This window comes from Elaeis guineensis, chromosome 15 (assembly GCF_000442705.2).
Source record: "Elaeis guineensis isolate ETL-2024a chromosome 15, EG11, whole genome shotgun sequence".
Taxonomy (NCBI): Eukaryota; Viridiplantae; Streptophyta; class Magnoliopsida; order Arecales; family Arecaceae; genus Elaeis; species Elaeis guineensis.
In genome coordinates this window covers 63172208-63186552 of record NC_026007.2, presented here as the reverse complement: position 1 = coordinate 63186552, position 14345 = coordinate 63172208, and the positions used below count along the sequence as shown (strand labels likewise).

Here is a 14345-nt window from a genome sequence, read left to right as displayed (position 1 = left end):
TTCGTGCCAGCTTCAATCACGCGTATCTTGACCATCCGGACTCCGTTTGAGGTTATCTTGGGCTCGTTGGACTTCATTTTTCGTCGCGGACCTCGCTGTGGACTCAATGTGGATCGAATCTTGAGACATCAAATCCTAACAATAGCCAATAAATAGAGTCATCTCTCTCTCTCTCACTTTATATATATATATGTGTGTGTGTGTGTGTGTGTAAAGAGCAAATGTCGAGGGAAGTTTCCTCACAAGATAATTTTTAGTTTTTCGCCTATTCTTACTAATTTCAAAATTGATGGGAACCAACGATATTACTGCTTGAATGGTCAACAATCTCTTTACAAACAGCAAAGTTTATTATAGACGCCAATGACAATGAATGGAACATTTGTTCTTTGGGGTTCTCAGAGATGTATCTTTGCATCTTAGCCAGCAGTCATTGGGTCAGATGCCCCAATCCCGAGTTCTGCTGTTATTTTAAAATTTGTTTCTTCATGATGACAAAAAATGATTGTTTTTGGTCAGGTGAAAGTTCATGGATTTTTTATCATCAGCATTGGATTTAACCACGAAGACAAGACCTTGTGGCTGTTAAGAATAAATATTGCTAGCCTAATATGCTGGATATTTTTCTTTAGTATGTGTAGCATAGTCATCAAGTTTTCTGAAAGTTTTTGAAGATGTCACATAATTATAACCGTAAATCTTTCAAGGAAACCTAATGATTATTACAAGTATGTATAGTTTACAGTCACTTCCAAAGTGTACATCAGCAATGAGAACGGGTCTTTCCAGTTCATTGTCGAATTTTGAGGAAGGAATCTTTGTAAAAACCCAAGGGAAAGAACACATAAGCCATCTAATGTGTTGGGAGCAGGTTGGAGATGTGATTAGTTAGAGGCAAGTAAACATGTTGGACGTTAGCAAGGTTTGCTATAGTTTTTGAGAGGGCTTGTTGATCTGATCCAAATTTGATTTGATTTGCTCAGATTTGTTTGAAATTTTGTGACCAAATAACAAGTTGAACTTTTTTTCTCAGGCTGCTGAACATACCAGATTGGCAATGGACCAATTCAAAACTATGAAGGAAGCCACTGAGTACATATTTAGGCTTGTCTGATAACTCATTATTCCTAGATGGGACCTACTTGTATTAAGGCAATTGGTTACAATGGAACCCTTTGGTTATCCAAAGAATTAGTGAGGATAATAATTAGTGTGAAATTTGGTCTGGCCTGTAGTTTTGTGGGCTTGAGTGTGGCATTAGCTTTAAACTACTTTCATGTTATGTCAAGTATAACTTGGCAACATGGAGCCCCAAAGTGTACTATTGTTGTCATATGCACCAGCATCATGGATGATGTACATGAAGATTGGGATGAATGATCATGAGTTTAGGACTAAGATTTTTAAGTTGAAGGCGTTCCCACTTGTAATTGGTTTGTTTGGTGAGAATATCTAATTTAAAAATTGCTTGAACATTTGGAGATGGACAGAGAGTTGAATGTCTAATGGGAGTTTGTTTTATATAATAGTATGTACTAGTAAATATATCTTTTATATCTCCAATTGCTTTCCTGTTTTTTGAACAAATAACTAGACCATTTCTTCTAGTTTTCTGTTTTAATCTTATCCAATTTTGGTTAGTGTGGCTCAGAAGTCAGAAGTATACTGCACTTTAGACTTGTGGCAATATATCTTGATATAGTTTTCAAAATTTGACTATAGTTTTTGAGACTAAAGCAAATGAGTTATAATGATAGTTATTTGCAATCATAAATGTAACTGGAAGCGACATATAAAACGTAGAAGTTGTTGCTTTTTCAGGTCATGAAGTATCATTTTGAGCAGTTCACAGATTCAAATATTTCTCCAAACCAGGGAGATTTGAAGTTTAAGCATTTCTTTTATCTAATGTGTAATTAAAAGTTAAAATACTGGTTGTTATAATGAGATAATAGCAAAATAATTATCATCATGCAAACCTTCAGTGTGTATAATATGACAGGAGCGGCCCTTGTCCGAAATAACAGCAACCATTAAGCTGAAATCTTACTTTTAGGTGGAAATAGATTCCGAATTGATCTGTCCTTCTCCAACTGGTCTTCAATTGACCTCCAGTGGGAAATTCTGACCATGTAAAAGATTTTGATGACTCAGCTCCAACCTCAAAGTACCTGTGAAAGGTTATTCTAGTTTGCAGCCTAAATAGAGATGAGGACCATAGACTCTCACTATTTAAATTATAGTGTAGATACTTTCGGTGATTTTTTATATCATCATCACCAGGTCTCATCTTTTATATATATATAAACCAGGGTTCTCATCTATGATCTATCACTTCTAGCTACACATAATGGTCCTTAACTAAGCTCATAGCGCTTCTTATCTTGAAAAAAAAAAAAAAAAAGTCACAAAAACACCATATTCCAATAAGCATCTTTGGCGAATCATGTAAATGGAATAGTTAATGATCCACAAAATTGCCATGTCACAAGGATATAGTGTAACATTCGAGGTTGAAACTTGTTAGGGGTGCTTGGGATGCATGTGGTCTATTCAAGAAGAGAAGTGCTTGATGAATTATTGATGCCATCAATCATTCAATTGCTTTGAATATGCTTTGATAAGTATATTTTCTTTATTTTAACATATATTTGCTTATCATATATTAAATAACTAAGAGTTAATATAGAGTGATGTTATTTAGTAAAAATTCAACATATTTTTAGAGGGATATTGAAATACGCCAACTCCCACGCAATATGACCAGCCATACTGAGTGTTTGCCATACCATATCGCATTGTGCATGCCGACCTTTGGGCATAATCTTGGTGCAACGGTTGGACCAGACCAGGGGGTCTGGTTCAGGCTTAGCAAGGAATCACATGAACACAAATTGGCAAACCCTCCTTAAGCCAAAAGTTGGAAGGTGAGTAAAGCTATGGCAGAAATCACTTGAGATAAAAAGGAAAGTAGAGCACAAGAAAAGGTATGGCTAAAGGGAAGGGGATCATACTCAGAGCTTACTAGGAACCCACATAAGCCACCCCATTAAAAACCACATGACCCTCATTTCTACACTAAAAAAAACAAAAGGAGACCCCTTACTTTCCAAATGTTCTCTCACTTCCACAGCTTCCCCACTGTTTCCTTGTCGGATTCAAGTGGTGGACCCAAAGCCAATGTCTCTTCCTTGGACTTCAAGGCATTGTTAACATGATTCTAAGACATATATCTAGTTCTGCCACTTTGAAGTCCTCTATGAGCACTTCAGATGGCTCTCAATTCCCGGTCATCGATCAGCTGGTGCTGTGAGAATGACTGCCGAGAAATCCATGCAAAATGGAATCAACTCAAATACATTGGTGAGACTCTGGCCAGCCGAACTCCAGCTGAGAGGCAACAAATCAAGGAGATGTATCGAGCCATGTATCATGAGGACCTTGTCGAACAATTTCACAAGGCTTGGATGGCCAACCCAAAGAATGAGGTTAGAATCAATCCATATCATACTAACGTACCATTTCAATTCAAATTGTAATCTTGGTCATCACCAAACAGTCTTTCATTAGCTTTCTTGATATCCTTGTTCAGATGTTCAACATCTTATACATGTGGATGCTCGAGCGTCATGAGCGCGATGCCATGGTTGCAAGGGATGCAGTAGAGCAGAGCAATGTTGATTACAAGGCCCTCATTGAGATATACACTCATCGGAAATCAAACCAGCTCTTCTTCATCAAACAAGCTTACTTTACCAAGTTCAAGAGGCCCTTGGACCAGGATATCATCTCTGAGCCATCCCACCCACACCAAAGGGTAGGTTGATCAAGTCCTTGTTTCTATTACCTATAGTTGCCTTTTGCCATGAATTCAGCACTAGCCTAAGTCGTTGGCATCTACTGAAGTTTTCTTGAGCAGAGGCTTCTAACTTAGAATTCTGCTCCATGTTTGGCACCACTTTGATGGGGAAATGCTTGGATTAGAATGACTAACAAAAAATTTGCACAGATATTAGGGGCTCTGGCTGCATCACACAAGTCACACCATGATGATGTCAGTGCACACATCGCCAAGTGCGATGCGAAGAGGCTGTATGAAGCTAGGAAAGGAAGCATGGGATCAATTGATGAATCTGTGATCCTTGAGATGTTCAGCAAGAGGAGCATCCCACAGCTGAAGCTGGCATTCTCCTGCTACAAACATATATATGGGCATGATTACACCAAGGTAAACAAGTGCAGAAGCTTACTTGTATTTGTTTAATCCATCACCATCCAGTTCTTAATTAGTTATGTGGTCATATAATATCCAGACACTCAAGAGTGAGAACAGTGGAGAATTTGAGGACTCACTTAGACTTGTTGTCAATTGCATACATAATCCATCCAAGTACTACTCCAAGGTATTATATCCTTTTGTTCCATCATATCATCAGCTAAGTTAGACATTTGGTGCATCAAAATTTCCAGGTAATGGTCTTTGTCTGTTGGTATGTTTTAGATGTTGCACACAAGCTTGAAGGAGGCAGATGCTGATAAAAGTTTGCTGACAAGGATGATGATGGGTAGTGCAGAAGTGGGCATGGAAGAGGTGAAGTCTGCATTTTCAAAGAGATATGGGAAGAATCTACAGGATGCCATTTGTGAGAGTCTTCCAGATGGGGATTACAGAGACTTCCTTGTGGCTCTAACAAATGCTCCAATCTCTGGGCATCATCTTCATGTAGCATCAGCTATATAGCTAAAATAGTCAAAGGTTTCACAAGGTTATATTGTCTCAGTATCATCATGTTGAAAGGGTTGGATCTAATTAGAAATGTGTCTAATTAAAGTTTCTTGGATATTATTCCTTAGCATATTTTTGTTATTCTCTGTCCATATTTGGGTCTACATATTTGTATTTATAGGCCCCTTGTATACCCTCTTATATATGAAAGAAAAATAAAAAGAAAATCTTTTCCTCCCCATATTCATCATGGTATCAGAGCTCTCAGGTTCTGATCCATTCTCCCGTTTTTCTCGATCATAATTTTTTTTCCCTTCTCCTTTCCTTTCTCCTTCCCCTTTCCCTCTTATCTCTCTCTTCCCGATCTCTTCTCCTTTCCCTTTCTCTCTTATCTCTCCCTTCCCGATCTCCTGACCCGCTACCCCACCGAGCGCCTCGCACCCAGCTTCCCGCGTGCCCCTCGGACATCCTACGCGCCTTTTCTCCGGCAACTCGCACATCTGTGCCCGCTGTCTGATCTCTGCCTGTATTGGTATTGGTGACCGACTCCTCCAACCGTGACCCGGTGAACCCCGCCCCCGGCACCCTCTGCTATGGCGCCATCCAGGAGGGCCACTCTCGATCGTCTTCGCTGGCGACATGACCATCTGCCTCAATAAGGAACTCATTGTGAACAGCTTCAAGACCATCAACAGCCGCGGTGCTAACGTTCCCATCGCCGGTGGTACCTGCATCACCCTCCAGTACGTCTTCTCACCTCTGTGCCCGACGAACGCCCCTCTGCACCCTCCGAGAGCCATGGCATCACGGAAGGGATGGGTTAGCCCCTTCCTTTGATTTATTTTTTTTCTTCCTTTTCAAAAAAAAAAAAAAGAAGAGAAAGAAGAAGAAGAAGAAGATGGAGAGATTTTATGGCTGGATGCTTGGAAGTCTATAGTTAAGGAGTATCCGGTGATTGATTGATAGCGTGTCGGTGAGATTATCATACTTTGAGATGGCCAATCCAATTACTATGTAAGATATTGAAAGTCTATTGAATCGACTTATTACAGTTGACACTCAATCCGGTGGTTCATCAAGAGATAGTGGATCGCTGAATGCTCTTTAGGTGGTTATAAAACTTGATGGCCCAGCGACATATCTGCAATGGGAGAGGAGCATTCGTCTGCTTGTTCAAGGATGAGGTTTGGAAGGATATCTCACCGGCACAAAGAAAAAACTTGCTAATGGTGAGCAGGATATGGCTCAATGGAGAATGGAGAACTCTGTTATTCTGACGTTGCTTCTCAATACCATGACACAGAGTATGGCTAGAAGTGTGCAGCTGCTGGAAACTACACAGGAGATCAGAAAAATGGTGGCCCAAATATTCTCACAGAAGCAGAATTTCGCTCAAGCATTTGAGATCCGTTCTCAATTGCATCAGCTTCGTCAGGGAGATTTATCTGTCACTGAATATGCCACCGAGTTGAAGCGTCTCTAGTCTGAGGCTGATCATTATAGAACTTTTGTTTCACAATGCCCTATTGATGTTGATTGATTTCAGAAGTATTTAGAGGAAGAACGGATTCAAGATTTTTTATATGGTCTGAATCAAGAATTTGAGTCTGTCAGAGTTCAGCTTCTCACCGGAGATATGTTGTCTAGCTTGGGTCAAGTTTTCTCTACTATTTTGAGCGAGGAGACACGACGACGAGTGACCTCTGAATCCAGTAGTCCTATAAGATCTACTCTTACTGTGCAGCCACAGCAGATAGGTGAGAAAGTGTGTTTTCATTGCAACAAGCCTGGGCACACCAAAGTATTTTGCTGGGATCTCCATGGTCGCCCAAATCAGCGTGGGCGTGGTAGTCGGGGCCATGGTGGTCATCGTAGTCATGGAAGAACTAGAGGTCAGAATCATGATCGTGGACCTACCTAAGTCAATCTCTCTGAAGAGACTGAGGATACTGCACACAGCTTATCTGCAGAAGAGTATCAGATCCTCCGACGAATGATAAAAAAGTATGAGTCATCTTCCAGCATCACACCCTTTACTCTGGGACAGCCTAGTCACCAGGACGGGTATCTTGATTCTTCTCTTTTTGCCCACTCAGGTACTCCATATAGTTTATCACATGTATTTACTTGTGTAAACGGAACATCCAACTCCTGGATAATAGACTCAGGAGTATCCGGTTACATGACAGGGGCATCTAATAGTTTTATTTTATATTCACCATGTTCAGATTAGAATAAGATCCGAATAGCTGATGGATCCTTTAACTCTGTTTCAGGGAAAGGATCCATTGACTATACCCCTAGTTTGAGATTGTCATCAGTATTGCATGTTCCATCCTTTCCTACAAATTTATTTTCTATTAGTTCTATTACTAGAGATTTGAATTGTTTTGTCATATTTTGACCTTCTCATTATCTATTTCAGGAGCTGAAAATGGAGAAGATACTTCGGGGTGGTAGGCTGCACAATGGACTCTATTACCTATCAGCTGATGAGAATAGTATGGAATCTTCTTTGAAGGAGTATGTATTGTCTGCTGGTGGTGCCACTTCAGAACTTATGTTACACCATCGTAGGATGGATCATATTTCTTTTTCTATTCTTAGTCACTTATTTTCTTCTTTATCAAATAATTGCAACAAAAAATTATTAGTTTGTGATCATTGTGAGTTGGCTAAACACACCAGGGGAGTGTTTCCTATGTCTGGGGTTAAAAGTTCTGAACCTTTTATTATAATTCACTCTGATATATAGGGTCCATGTAGTACTACTACTCCTATGGGCCATAGGTGATTTGTTACTTTTATTGATTATTTTAGTCGAGTAACTTGGGTCTATTTATTAAAAGAAAAGATTGAAGTTTTAAACTGCTTTAAGGAGTTTTATAAATTTGTGGGTACTCAGTTCGGTGCCAAGATTAAGATTCTGCATTCTGACAATGACACCGAATATATTAATCAAGAGTTTCGTGCGTATCTTCACACTCACAGAATTCTTCATCAAACCACTTATGTTGATACTCCTGCTCAAAATGGGGTTGTCGAGCGAAAAAATAGACATTTATTGGAAGTAGTCCGGTCGTTACTCTTTACCATGCAAGTTCTTAAGTTTTTATGGGGTAAGGCTGTCTTGACCGCTACATACTTGATCAATTGTATGCCTCTCAAGACACTCAGATTTAAGTCCCTCATACAGGAAGGGGTCTACCGATTATGTGGTCTCTCCTAGAGTCTTTGGGTGTATTTATTTCGCTCGAGATCATAGACCCTCAGAAGGAAAACTAGATCCACGAGCATTAAAGTGTGCCTTTGTCGGTTACCCTGCTACTCAGAAAGGGTACAAGTATTATTACTCTCCTGAGCGGCGAATGCTTGTTACTATGGATGTTACTTTCAAGAAACTGAAGCCTAATATGAAAGTCGTTCATCTGATAGTGGGACACCAGAATTACTTCTTCAAGGTGACTCTCTCTGCACTCCTGGATATTCTGGTGTCTAGGGGGAGTATCATAGCAATGATGTCCAGGGGGAGCCTTGTCACGCCCCAAATCCAGGACATAACATGGCCATGCTACCAAGGGATGGACCCACGATAACACGAAGCCATATTCATCTTCTTAAATATAATGACAGGTGTATCACAAATAAATATAATAATAAAGTTCAATTCAATTATTTAATTAAACCAAAACTGGTTCAGAGCATCTAAATCCAAAGATGAAATAATCAAAGTCTTAAAATTCATAATGACTACAATCCATAAACATAAACTGAATTTCTAGTGCAAAATTTTCAAGCTTGCTTTGCTGATCCCCAAGCCTGGATTCCCTTTTCTTCGGTCCTAGCCTCATTTCTCTGTACATGAAAAAGAAAACAAAAAGAATATGAGCTACACTAGCTCAGTAAGTAGACTTCCGCTTCCTTACCGGATCAAGCATAAGTTTTCTATGATAATGCATCATTTAGCAAATATCAATTATTGCGAAAATAAATATTTCATAGAGCATATAATAAAACAAGTTATAAGCTCATCATGCATGCATAAATCATGTATATTTCACAATTATGAATTGTAAATCATTTTCATCATGTATTCATGTCATGTTTCAAAACATTGCTCACAGATATTCGTACTAAGGTCACTATTATACCCGTGACAGGGCCATGTTTCTTAATCGACAGAGTTCTTAATTCATGTGCCAACTTTATACCTGCTGGCAGGGCCATGTTTCTTGTGGATGCTAGCTCCGGATGTCGACCTTCCCTTAGAGATTCATTCATAGCCATCTGAGAGCTTTTGAAATCATTATATCTTTTTCTTAAAGCATACATATACATAGATGGAAAAATAATGAAATTCATACTTCATAATCATGCTATTTTTATAAGACATATTCATGAAATCAATGATCGTAATAAAACATACTTTTTCATATCACATATGCTGATCCTTATTTTATGAAAATTTATGATTTCATCAATATCAATTCTTTGCATAAAAATATGATCATTTAAAAAAAATAAATAAGGAGCATAAGATCTACTTACCTCGATCGTCCGGGACCTTTTAATCTTTCTTAAAAGAATCGGACAGTCCTATTTAAAATATTAAATCATCAATAAATTTTATTTCATATATTTAATAAAATTTACAATATAAAGAAATGACCGATTTGGTGATCAGTCCACTAAATCTCTTCCTTCGACTCTAAACCGATCTAAGGTCATAGGTCCTTAGGTCCCTAGGAGTGGAGAAAATAGCCTAATAAGGGATTCATAGGATTTCTTGGAGAGAGAAATTTTTTTTTTTAGAGAGAGAAAGTAGAGAGAGAATGAATCCAATTCTAGAGGGAGAAAGACTTTAGAGAGGGATGAGAGAAACTTTCTCTCTTTTTTTTTCTTTTTTTTTCTTTTTTTTATTTTTATTCTTATTATTTTATAAATATATATTTTTCTTTTCTTTTCTTTTTCTTCTTTTCTTTTCCTTTTTATTATTATTATTATTTGATTATATATATATATATATATATCTTTTTTTTTTCTTTTCTTCTTCTTCTTTTTTTTTTCTTTTTCTTTTTCTTTTCTTTTTCTTTTTCCTTTTCCTTTTCTTTTCTTTTTCTTTTTCCCTTTTCTTTTCTTTTTCTTTTTCTTTTCCCTCCTGTGGCCTTCTTTGGCCGGAACAGGGGACCTAGAGGTCCCCGTTCCCTACGTCGGCCGTTCACGGCCACCCCTTGCCCGGCGGTGGCCGACGGCAAGGGCGGCCTTCCCCCGAGTTCGGAGGGCCTGTACCGGCAGTCGGTGATGACCGTCGGTGCCAAAAAATCGGAGAAAAGAGGCCGGACAAAGGTTCTCTTTTTCAACAAAATCCGGCGACATCCGTCATCGGCAATCGTGCCCACAGGCACAGAAAAGAAGGGAGAGAAGAGAGAGAGGAAGGAGACCTTACCATAACCTCCTGTGACCCCCACCGGCGTGAAATCGCGGCGAACACAGGTCGAGGAGTCGCAGCTTCAAACGAAAAAATCGAAGAAAAATTTCTGGCAATCGGTGGTGACTGATGGATCTAACCATAGAGGAGAGGAGGGGGGTTCTTATAAAGCTCGTCCTAGGGTCTTTTAATGGCCCTAGGACTCCGATTCTTGATCGGAGAAGAGGAAGACTCCGATCGGGAGTCTTCCTGCTCTGTTTTATTTTATTTATTTATTTATTTTTTACTGGCTTAGTGGGCCGGATTTTTACTGGGCTTAGTGGACTGGGTTATCACATTCTACCCCCCTTAAAAAAATTTCATCCTCGAAATTTAATATACCTTCATTTTCAAATAAGTGTGGATATCTCGTCTTCATATCGTCTTCAAGCTCCCAAGTAGCCTCTCTCTCTTCATGATTACTCCAATGAATCTTTACGTATGGAATGGTACGCCATCTTAGAACTTGCTCTTTTCGATCAATAATTCGCAGGAGAAATTCTTCATAGGTTAGATCTTCATGAACTTGCAATGGCTCATACTTTATCACACTGTTTGGATCAGGTACAAACTTCCTCAGTAGTGAAACATGAAAGACATTGTGCACTTTGGATAAATCTGGTGGTAAGGCTAGTTCGTATGCAACATCTCCTACTCGATTTAAAATTTCAAAAGGTCCAATATATCACGGACTTAGCTTGCCATATCTCCCGAACCTCATGACATCCTTAGTAGGTGATACTTTTAGAAAAACATGATTACCGACCTGAAATTCTAATTCTCTTCTTTTTCTATCTGCCCAACTCTTTTGTCTATCCTGTGTTGCCTTGAGTCTTCTCTTGATTAGATAAGTTTTGTCTCTGGCTTCTTGAACTAACTCGGGACCAATTAATTTCTTTTCACCCACTTCATCCCAATACAGAGGGGATCTACACTTTCTTCCATATAGGGCTTCATAGGGTGCCATCTGGATACTAGAATGAAAACTGTTATTATATGCAAATTCAATCAATGCCACATGATTATCCCAATGTCCTTCGAAGTCAAAAGCACAAGCTCTTAACATATCCTCCAGAGTTTGAATTGTCCTTTCAGATTGGCCATCGGTCTGAGGATGGAATGCAGTACTAAGCTTCAATTCTGTTCCCAAAGCATCTTGAAAACTTTTCTAAAATCTAGATACAAATCGTGGATCTCGATCAGATACAATACTTATTGGAACACCATGCAGACATACAATTCCATCAATATACATCTGGGCTAACTTATCAAGCGGAGTGCCAACTCGAAAAGGTAGAAAGTGAGCTGATTTAGTAAGCCGATCAACAATCACCCATACTGCATCATTTTTTCTTGTTGTCCTTGAAAGTCCAGTAACGAAATCCATCATGATATGTTCCCATTTCCATTCTGGTATCTCTAATGGTCTTAGTAGACCAGCAGGTCTTTGATGTTCGGCTTTCACTTGTTGGCATACCAAGCATTGAGATACAAATCGAGCTATCTCCTGCTTCATTCCATTCCACCAGAAGAGTTGTTTTAAATCTCTATACATCTTTGTACTACCAGGATGAAAAGAGAAACGGGATTTATGGGCTTCCTCCAAAATTTTCTTTTTTAGTTCGAGATCACCTGGTATACATAATCTATTCCAAAAATAAAGAGTTCCATCTGTATGGAGTCTAAACTCAGTTCGTAATCCTTTCTCCATGTCCTTCTTAATCTGACATAAATTGAATATCACTTTGTTGGGCCGCTTTTATCTGTTCGATCAATGCTGGTTGTACCATTAAATTTGCTAATACATTCTTAACATCAGTACAAGTCACTTCAATTTGTAAATCTTCAAAATCCCTAAGAATTTGTTGCTGAAAGGATAGTAGAGTCATCACATTCGCTGAGGACTTCCTACTGAGTGCATCTGCCACCACATTAGCTTTTCCAGGGTGATATTTAATATTTAGATCATAATCTTTTAATAGTTCAAGCCACTTTCTTTGCCTCATGTTCAGCTCTTTTTGAGTAAATAAGTATTTCAAGCTTTTATGATCAGTAAAGATTTCACATGATTCTCCATATAAATAGTGTCACCAAATCTTTAAAGCAAAAATAATAGCTGCTAACTCCAAATCATGGGTCGGATAATTCTGCTCATAGACTTTTAATTGTCGAGAAGCATAAGCTATGACCTTATCATTCTGCATCAACACACAACCTAATCCTTTCTTAGAAGCATCACTATAAATGACAAATCCTCCTTCATTAGATGGTAGAGTAAGAACTGGGGCAGATATCAATCGTTACTTCAGATCTTGAAAACTCTGCTCACATTCACTGCTCCATTCAAATTTTATTCGTTTCTGAGTTAAGCGAGTCAGAAGAATTGCAATTTGAAAAAATCCTTTGACGAATCTTCTATAATAACCAGCCAAGCCTAAGAAGCTTCTAACTTCCGTCACATTAGTCGGACGAGGCCAATTTACCACGGCTTCTATTTTCTTTGGATCAACTGAGATTCCTTCCTTAGATATTACATGGCCGAGGAAGACAACACTATCCAACCAGAATTCACACTTGCTAAGCTTGGCGAAGAGCTTCTCTTTTCTCAAGGTCTGAAATACGATCCTCAGATGTCTCTTATGTTCCTCTATATTTTTAGAATACACTAGGATATCATCAATAAAAACAACAACGAATTGATCCAGATACGGCTTGAAAATCCTATTCATCATATCCATAAAAGCAGTCGGTGCATTGGTTAGTCCAAAAGGCATTACTAAAAATTCATAATGACCATACCTGGTTCTAAATGCAGTCTTAGGTACATCTTCACCTCTAATTCTTAGTTGATGATAGCCTGATCGTAAGTCAATTTTGGAAAAAACTTGAGCACCCTGAAGTTGATCAAATAAGACATCTATTCGTGGAAGAGGATATTTGTTCTTTATGGTTATCTTGTTCAACTCCCGATAGTCAATGCATAATCGCATGCTCCCATCTTTCTTTTTCACAAATAACACAGGAGCTCCCCAAGGTGATGTACTTGGTCGGATAAACTTTTTATTCAAAAGTTCTTGCAGTTGATCCTTTAATTCTCGTAATTCTACGAGAGCCATCCGATAAGGAGGTTTCGAAATAGGTCCAGTTCCTGGGGTGATATCAATTTTAAATTCAACTTCACGCTCTGGGGGCAATCCGGGTAGTTCATCTGGAAAAATATCAGAAAATTCTTTGACAATTGGGATATCATCCAGCTTTATCTTTTCCTCCTCGACGTCTATTACATGGGCCAAAAATGCTTTGCATCCTTTCCTTAAAACTTTTCTTGCATTCATGATTGAGATAATACCCAAAGATTGTTTGGATTCCGTATTATGAACTTCGCCTTGAAAGAAGAATTGTGGTTCATCCAAAATTTGAAATATCACTCTTTTTCCAAAACAATCAATATGTGCATGATATGAAGATAACCAGTTCATCCCAAGAATAACGTCAAAATCATACATATTTAGCTGAATCAAATCTGCTGCTAATTCTTTTTCTTCTATTTGAATTATGCAATTCTTGAAAATAATATCAGTAACAACAATATTTTTAAAAGATGTGCTAACATATAATGGTTCATTTAGTTTTTCAGGCACACAATTCAAAGAAGTAGCAAACTTGAGAGATATAAAAGAGTGTGAAGAGCCAGAATCAAATAACACACGAGCATAAATAGAATTGACTGGGATAATACCTGTCACCACTTGATCATTTGCATTGGCCTCCTGCTGGTTTAAAGTAAACACTCGTGCGTATCCTTTTTATTTTTGATCAACTGATTTGTTAGATCTAGAGTCATCTCTTTTCTTATTTGGGCAATCACGAGCCATATGTCCTTTCTCACCACATAAGAAGCATGCTCCAATCCTCTTGAGACAAGGTCCATTGTGATTTTTTTGCACAGTAGGAGCAGGATGAAGATTCTTTCTTCTTATCAGAGTTATTATTTTTGAAATTTTTCTGCTGATCCTTTAGATTTCCTGCTGATCTCGGTCTCTTCTTATCTCCTCTTTCTAGTTCTGCTCTTTTTAATTCAGATTCCACTTTCAAAGCTCGCTCCAATACGTCCTTGTAGTTATTGAAAATATGAGAAGACAGACGGGATCA

At 38.5% G+C, this 14345-nt stretch overlaps 1 protein-coding gene across 1 annotated transcript; it reads left to right on the top strand.

Annotated features, from left to right (window-relative positions):
• Nucleotides 1–3231: 3231 nt before the first annotated feature.
• Nucleotides 3232–4976, top strand: LOC105058206 (uncharacterized). Its single transcript, XM_010941064.3, has 5 exons — nucleotides 3232–3488; nucleotides 3593–3817; nucleotides 4010–4228; nucleotides 4314–4403; nucleotides 4502–4976. Exons 1-5 carry the CDS (start codon nucleotides 3273–3275, stop codon nucleotides 4739–4741), a joined length of 990 nt encoding a protein of 329 aa, XP_010939366.1. The 5' UTR covers nucleotides 3232–3272; the 3' UTR covers nucleotides 4742–4976.
• The last annotated feature ends 9369 nt before the right edge of the window (nucleotides 4977–14345 follow it).

What these genes read in the sequence shown, in the direction of transcription:
- LOC105058206 (XM_010941064.3), top strand. Translation starts at nt 3,273, where the DNA reads ATGGCTCTCAATTCCCGGTCATCGATCAGCTGGTGCTGTGAGAATGAC. An exon ending in TGGCCAACCCAAAGAATGAG is followed by an intron (nt 3,489 to 3,592) that starts GTTAGAATCAAT and finishes ATCCTTGTTCAG; the next exon opens with ATGTTCAACATCTTATACAT. An exon ending in CATCCAAGTACTACTCCAAG is followed by an intron (nt 4,404 to 4,501) that starts GTATTATATCCT and finishes GGTATGTTTTAG; the next exon opens with ATGTTGCACACAAGCTTGAA.